At 34.1% G+C, this 8570-nt stretch overlaps 1 protein-coding gene across 1 annotated transcript in view; it reads left to right on the forward strand.

The window, feature by feature from the left end:
- Positions 1 to 6944, forward strand: part of ACTR3 (ARP3 actin-related protein 3 homolog (yeast)) — a 36547-nt gene extending 29603 nt beyond the window's left edge. The window contains exons 8-10 of the mRNA XM_008581695.1: positions 144 to 269; positions 4511 to 4594; positions 5726 to 6944. Of these exons, the coding sequence (XP_008579917.1) occupies positions 144 to 269; positions 4511 to 4594; positions 5726 to 5821 (306 nt within the window). The 3' untranslated portion in view covers positions 5822 to 6944. The remainder of the gene's footprint in view (positions 1 to 143; positions 270 to 4510; positions 4595 to 5725) is intronic.
- The last annotated feature ends 1626 nt before the right edge of the window (positions 6945 to 8570 follow it).

The following is an 8570-nucleotide window of genomic DNA, read 5'->3' on the forward strand; positions in this document are numbered from 1 at the left end:
TTTTTGTTTGTTGTTTAGTATTAAATACTTCTCTTAAGAAGGATGTAATAGAATTTTAGTAGTAACTGTTTATTATATCTAAATTTTTCTTTCTTTTTAAATACAGGTCATACTTATTTCTTTATTTTTCTCCATTAATACAGAATATTGTCCTCTCTGGAGGTTCAACCATGTTCAGGGACTTTGGACGTCGCTTGCAAAGAGATTTGAAAAGAACCGTAGATGCCAGGCTGAAATTAAGTGAGGAATTGAGTGGCGGTAGATTGAAGGTTGGTTTTCTCAATTATTGGTGGGAAGGTTGAGGGTGTATTGATTATAGTAATGAGGGTGGGAATTGTTTTCAAACTTTTGCTCTTATTTAACAATATAAGAGGAACCTATTGAGTATTCTAATGCAAAGTTGTTGATATTATAGATTTATGTCCATGATATTCTGGGTCACTTGGTTCTCTTAGGATATTGCCTGCATTTCTGGAAAATATTCTTAGTTCTGGCTGTGAGATTTTTTTTTTCTCACAGATAACTTATATAATAGATTTCTTTACATAATGCAATAAAATTCATAGGGATCCATAGATTTTTTAAATACCACTATAGCAGGAAACAAAGCAGATCTGAGAGAAATATTGATGTTGAGCGGTCAAGCCTACTTTCACAAATTGACTCCAGCTCCCCACAGCTGCCTCATGGTGTGCAATCAAATTGGTGGTTCAGCAAGATAACCTTTCCATTCCATGTCCTGGACATTTGGGCTTGATGTCAGAACATCAAAATTAATTTTAAATTCTCAGATATCTATCTGCTTTCTGTATTTATGAGACAAACATTTTCAGTACTTTTTTTTTTAATCCTTGTTAAATATTAAGCGGGACATTGATTCACAAGATAAGCTGCTAAGTAAAACACATTTCATTCTATTTGGAAAATTACCAAGAATGAGAGCTCCGTCTGAGACTACCTCCTTCATACAAAATTACTTAAAAATAAAATACAACACTCTAGGGTTTGTTGCTTGTTGAGAAATTGCATGACAGACTGACTGTTTTCTGCTCCTAAAGTTTGATTATCTTAAATAAACTGATCCCTTGGAGTGCAGTAAAAAGTATATGTTTTGTGTGGAAAGCAAAATATTATTGAGCTCTGTCACCATAATGGCATTACTTCACATTAATGCAGTCTGCTTATGTAATAGATTTTCAAAATGTTGACTTTGTTTTTGTACCACTTTCCCAACCAACTCTGCCACCCACAGAACCACCCATCCGCTTTCCTATCCATCTACCTATCTACCTAAAAAAAGTCAATGATTTTTATGAGTATAGTTTTAAATTCTCTGTACTGGGAATCATTAATCACATTGATTATGTGAACATGGTGCATGTGGCAAGTTTTTCTTCTATAAGAATACCTAAAAGGTTGAAGTGAATTAATTGTCTTAATAATCAGGTTATGGATATATTAAGTAGTTTTTTAGTTTTTAATGATTCATTACAGATACATAAAATGAAAAAAAGCAGTGCTATATGTTTTTGAGTATAGTATTTCAATAAAATAAAAATGTTTAACGTATTTTTAAGCTTCTTGTATGTTTGTAAATAAGAAATAAGGAATTTTTCCCCAGTGATGTCAGCACTGTATTGACATATCTAAAGATATAGGAAAAACCATGTATACTGGAGGACTCAGGCTTCTTCATTTTTATTTTACTTGACAGTAACTTTTATAGATCTTCTTAACATGTCACTAAATATTCGTATCTATATCTGGCTTTCTTCTCTTTTAATTTGTACTTTTTAGTGGCAACTAAATGGCTTTTTAAAATTAATGTAAACCGTATCTTCTTATGAGATGTAAGTTTTAAAACTTTTTAGTTTGGAATAATTTTGTACTTAAACAGAAAAGTTGCAAAACCTCATACAGTGGTAGGAATTCTGTTCAGTTAGATTCCCCAAATGTTAGCCTTTTACCACATTTGCTTTATCATTCTGTTTCTGTAAATACATGTATACACAAGACATGTACACACACCCACACACACCCTTACACTGGAAAAATTATTTTTTCCTGAACTTTTTTTTTTTTTTTTCCTTTTTGTCTTTTTCCGTGTCCGGCAACGGATCGCAACCCTCAGTGTCGCCCCCGTACCGGACCGGAAACGGGATTGCAACCCTCGGCGTCGCTCCCGCGCCTTGCTCAGCCAGTGAGCGGGAACCGGTCTGTATGTGGGATCCGAACCCTCGGCGGGAGCGCCGCCACACTTCCCAAGCGGCGCACTATAGCAGTGCGCCACCAGGCCAGCCCTTTTTTCCTGAACTTTTTGAGATGAGTTGCAAATAGATGGCCCATTACCCCTAAATATTTTAGTGTATTTTGTAAAAGCAAGGACGTTATAATGATCAAAATTACATAATTAACCTTGGTATAGAATAATTATCTAGCTAGAGACCCTATTCAAATTTTACCAGTTGTCTAATGTCCTTTATAGCAAAAGGACAACAAAATATTTTTTTTTCTGGTCCAGGATCCAATCAAGGATTGAATGTTTTATTTAGTTATTGTACCCCTTCATCTATAACCATTACTCAGTGTTTTGGTTTTTTTTTGGTCTTTGATGACGTTAACATTTTTGAAGAGTATAGGCCATTTATTTTGTTGAATGTCCCTCTTGAGTTTGTCTGATGCTTCTCTACGATTAGGTTCAGATTATGCACTTTTAGCAGTAATACCACAGAAGTGATGCATCATTTTTAATGCATTGTTTCAGTGGATATATGGTATGATTTGTCCCATGTGTAACTTTGATCACTTGGTTAAAGTTATGTCTGCCAGATTTTTCCACTATAAAGTTTTTTTTTTTTTTAGTATTTAATAAGAATCTTATGGGGAGACAATTTCAGACTGTGTTGCTATCCTGTTTCTCATCAAACTTTTAACCACTGGTTTTAGTATCCATTGCAGTTCTTTCCTAAAATAGTTATTACTGTAGTAGTTGCCAATGGTGTTTTGCAAATTCCATCATCTCTTCTGTGTTTTGTAGTCTCATTTAACTGTAAGAGTTTTTCCTTCTACTTCCCTCATTCATTCTTTCAGTAATATCTGTATGAACTCCTGATTTCTCATATTTTTATGGGTTATATCATTAATATCATTGTGATATCATAATATCATTAATGCCATAATATCATTAATTTGGATGCTCAAATTTTCTCTGATTTGGCCAGCGGGAGCCATCATGTGGCTCCTATGTTCTTATGATGCAGACCCACCATTTTTTGCATACTTCCTGGCACAGCAAGATATTTCAGGCTGATCTTGTACATTCTCTTTTCTGGCCCTGAAATCATCCCCCCCCCCCCTTTTTTTTTTTTTTTTTTTTTTTTTTTTTTTTTTATGGGTTATATCATTAATATCATTGTGATATCATAATATCATTAATGCCATAATATGCATTAATTTGGATGCTCAAATTTTCTCTGATTTGGCCAGCGGGAGCCATCATGTGGCTCCTATGTTCTTATGATGCAGACCCACCATTTTTTGCATACTTCCTGGCACAGCAAGATATTTCAGGCTGATCTTGTACATTCTCTTTTCTGGCCCTGAAATCATCCCCCCCCCCCTTTTTTTTTTTTTACAAAGACAACATTGTACATTTTAGTAGAGAATGTTATTAAGAAACCAGTTTTTGAACATTAGGTCTGCTTTTTTTGCTGCTGGGGTGTCACTACATTTAGTAGGCTTTTTTCATGGTCAGAGGTGGGGTGTGTGTGTGTGTCTGTCTACACATCTATGTCTAGTTCTATATAAGTTAAAAAACTATGTATTTATACTGATGCCTTCAGTTCTAGAATACCAGAAGGTTCATTCTAATTTTCTGTCTTTCCATATTTGTAATGCCCTTCTCTGATGGTGAGAACTGGCCCCTATATCTGCAGTATGTTTATGTTTTTGCTGAATCCTGGAATATATATATAAAAGTTTCAGAATTGTTAGTCTATGCTACTGTGAAAAATAGAGCTAACTAGAGTTTAGTATTTGCTTAGTTTTTATCTTCAGCCTGAGGGCATTAAGAGTCAGAATTCTGTGTTCACAATATACTTGGGTTAGTCCCTTCTCTCACTTCAGTGTAGTTATGTTTTTAAAAAAATATAAGTAGTTTAATTTGTTTCTATCGTACTCTGTTTTGTTCCATGTATGTCTCCTTTTACAGTTTTATTTATTTTTGAATATGTGAAACATTAACATGGTCCTAAAAATCAGAATTGTATAAAATGTATACTCATTGCTATTTCTTCTCCATTCAGTTTGTCGTGTTCTCATCCCCATATCTTCCACAGTGTTCCCAATTCCCTCCTCTGTGGCTAACCAATCTTGGTTGTTTCTGGTTTATAAGATGTCACTTGAATTTAGTATAAATATTATTTTTATGTATGTACATTTAAGGTTAAAATGATATAGAAATTGTTATTCGAATGTACTATTAAAATGATCTTACTGTGTCTTTTTTCAGCCAAAACCTATTGATGTACAAGTCATTACGCACCACATGCAGCGATATGCAGTTTGGTTTGGAGGATCGATGCTGGCTTCCACGGTGAGTATAATAGTTTACTTTTAAATTTTGATTTTTTTTTTAGATAGAAGAATCCATCAGTATTTATAGAAGAACAAAGTAAATTCCTTCCAATTGTAACTAAATATAACATAGGGAACTTTTAAAATTGTATACATTTGTACATAGTATATTGGAAGTCACTTAAATTTGATGTACATATGTTTTTTTAGCTTGGTAGGCATTATGTTAGAGTGAGCATTTTATACTCTGTTTTAAAATTTATCTGTAGGGAAAATTCTTTTTAAACTGTGCTTATACAATTTTTGGAAGGTCATTGTTTTTTTGGTGTAAATATTTATAAAAATTAAGGTTAAAGTTATATTTCATTGCATAGGAAGTATGATGTTCTAAACTGAGTCAAAGGGAATTGTTCTAAGAACCCTGTCCCTGAATCAATATGTCTTTAAAACTCCCTTAAAAGGTATTCTAATATCATTAGCCTAGTAAGTATTGGTGCTTTGTCCTGGTAGTGCATGGAGTATTAAAATGAAGGAGCTTTATTTGAATTATTGAATAACTATATAATTTTGGGTTTAAAGCCATTTAAAAATAGGAAATAAAAGTTATTTTTCTTAATTTTAGTCTTCTTCAGTTGTGCCATATACTCATATCATTGAGTTTCTAACTTTGTCATTTGAGAAATGAGGGAACACAGAGCATGGAATAGTCTGTCTTTACCAGATCTTGAGTGAACTAGGCAGGATGATCTAGACATTTTTATCATAACAAGGAGTGGTTTACCTCTACCTTAGGCTGATGCTGCTGTTTAGAATACTGGCTCAATGCTCTGTGTGGGAAAGCGTCAGTAGAACAGACTGGACATTTGAGGATCAGCCTTCTGTTTCTCAAAATTTCAAAGTCCTAGGAGGAACAGGTGTTGGAGAGGGGAATGGGGGAACATAAATTAAATGTTCCTTTGGTTTTGATAAAGATTTATAGCTGATTTTAAGTCATGGTTGCTAGAATTTGTAAGATTTGTTCAAGTACCGTGGATGGACTAGTAATAAACCTTGTAAGATTTCAACATCTCTTTTAAAGCATCTCTTTTAAAAGCATATTGAAAGGTGGTAGATTTTTGGCCTTTATAAAAATGCACGTTTTTCTTTTCAGCCTGAGTTCTACCAAGTATGCCACACCAAAAAGGATTATGAAGAAATCGGACCTAGCATTTGTCGTCACAATCCAGTGTTTGGAGTCATGTCGTAAAATTGACTTCATAGTTATTGGGGTTAGGGAGATGGGGAAGAGATAACTTTTCTGTTTTGTCTGGATGGCTGGTTTTGAGATTTTAAACTTGAAATAGTAAGACCAAACATGATTATACAGGAATATTTTAATAAGTATATCAACATGCAGATGTAGAAGAGAGCCAAAATGATTAAGTGTTGTTCCTTAGATTGAATATTTGAATCTTATGTGTAACAAAAAGAAGTGGGTTTTAGTTCTTTCTGTGCCCTGATATTTTGTATATTAATGAATTATCCAAGATTTGATGGGATTTATCAGTGTGTAGATAGCTCTATAATGCTTGAATTGTGCACTTCTGAGTGTGCAATGCAAGAGCTTGTTTATATTTCATACTTTTTATACGTTTAGGAGAAAAAAGTCAAAGAAAAACTGTCATATTTGAGGGGGGAAAAATGGCCAAGTAAAGGATAAATTAAAAAATAGCCTTATGAGACTTGGAGTACACATTCATGGGATTCCAGTTATTATGAATTGCTCTCCTTCACCCCACCAAAGGTTTTCTTTGCAAGTGCTTTTGGAATTAAGAAGCTAGTATCTTGGATTAACTGATGCCTGCTAGTGCTTTCTGATTACTCGCATTCTGTTTCTTGCTTTAAAAGAAAAGTAAAGAGAAGACTGTTGGACCAATATTGCAGTTCGTTAGTGTCATTTCTTATTTAAAAAAAAAAACCGACAATAATTTGATTACCAAAATTGGTATATATAAAGCCTAACATCATTCTAATAAAGGCACAAATTTCTTTTTAATACTTGTTTCAAGCTCTTTACTCTCTTTATAAATTAACTAATAAATCTATTTTCTTCAAACGTCTGCAATAGTTCTTTGAAATCACAATGGTTGGTTAGTAAGCTGAATTTTTTATGTGCTCTCTACAAACAATTGTGAACTTTTAATATGTTGAGTCCTTTCATTTTGATAACTGGATCTCCATTTGATATTTTTATTTGTATAACTCATTAGCAGCCTAAAAATTTTTTTTAGTGCCCGTCCCTGACATATCATGGAAAGTTAATTTTCTTTGCATTTTAAAATATCTGGATCATGAAGAAAAAGTGATGAAAATAAATTAAAATTGAATTACCTTTTCTAATGTTTTTTTTTTTTAAAGCAGTGTAATGTTACTTTGTGTTTATGTATTTGATATGCTCTCTGATTCTGTTGCAATAACGAGTCATTGAAATCTCTGTAATGTGTATGGTAGAAACTTTCTTGTGAACTTAAAATTTTACCAGTTATTTATAGGAGGGTAAAATGGGTGATGTATAGGCTTTTTATAATTTAAGCAGCAATGTCAGTGAACATTCAAACTCTGTTATTTATGAAAATAACACATACGATTAGAATACCTCTATTCAAAGGTTTAAGAACATTAAAGGTTTTTTTTTTAAAATTGTTTTTACTATTAAGATAGAATGGGGGGGTAAGCCTTAGTTTTTATTTAGGAAATTAAAAATTTTATTAATCATTTATGTGAATCTTAATTCTTTGAGTATGGGAGTAAAAGACAAACCGTATATCCAGCAGTAGTAGTAGTAGACATTGTCGTCATCGTCGTCATCGTCAGCATCAACATCAAAGATCTCTTTTTTTTACTTGGAAAAAGTATTTCACGAACATTGTAAAAAACTATTTAACGGTACCAAAGAGTATTTCCCACCTTAGTCTGTCTCGTTTTCTCATCGTTACATATACTATTAGATGTCTGAAGTGTCCTTATAATTTTCTGTGCAACTAGAAATAAACATAGCTCCCTTATTTTATACAAATAGGGACTTACTGATGTACTGTTCTGCACTTTGCTCTTTCAAAGATCTTTTGAAACAGAACTACACTGATAAACAGTAAAGCTTTTATCCTCTTGGCTCAGTAAAGTGTTGTTAATATTGTCACAAATATGTCTTTTCCACCTAGGATGGTTGAGTAGTAAATGAATAAGCTAGAAAAACATATTTGCAAAGTCATTTGATTAAAAGCTCAGGCATACTTGCCGAAAAATGTTAACTGTTTGATACGAAAACATGAAGGTCAAAAACTTGCCGGGCCGGCCCGGTGGCGCACTGCTACAGTGCGCCGCTTGGGAGTGTGGCGGCGCTCCCGCCGAGGGTTCGGATCCCACATACAGACCGGTTCCCGCTCACTGGCTGAGCGAGGTGCGGGTGCAACACCGAGGGTTGCGATCCCGTTGCCGGTCCCGGTCCGGTACGGGTGCGACAACTGAGGGTTGCGATCCGTTGCCGGACACGAAGAAAGAGACAAAAGGAAAAACAAACAAACAAACAAAAAAAACTTGCCTTTAACCTCCAAATTGTTTTCCAAAGTGGATGTACTAATTTACAGTCCCACCAACAGTGCAGTAGCGTTCCCTTCTGTCCACACCCTTGCCAGCATTTGTTATTCACCGTCTTTTTGATTATAGCCAGCCTAACTGGAGTGAGGTGGTATCTCAATGTGGTTTTAATTTGCATTTCTCTGATGTCTAGTGATGTTGAGCATTTTTTTATGTATCTGTTGGCCATTTGTATGTCTTCCTTTGAAAAATGTCTATTCAGCTCCTTTGCCCATTTTCTAATTGGGTTATTTGGTTCTTTACCGTATAATTGCTTGAGTTCCTTGTATATTATGGATATCAATCCCTTATCAGATGCATAGTTAGCAAAAATTTTCTCCCACTCTGTAGGTTGTCGTTTCACTCTGTTGATTGTTTCC

The sequence above is a fragment of the Galeopterus variegatus genome, unplaced genomic scaffold (genome assembly GCF_000696425.1).
Source record: "Galeopterus variegatus unplaced genomic scaffold, G_variegatus-3.0.2 Scaffold2436, whole genome shotgun sequence".
In the NCBI taxonomy this organism is placed as follows: domain Eukaryota; kingdom Metazoa; phylum Chordata; class Mammalia; order Dermoptera; family Cynocephalidae; genus Galeopterus; species Galeopterus variegatus.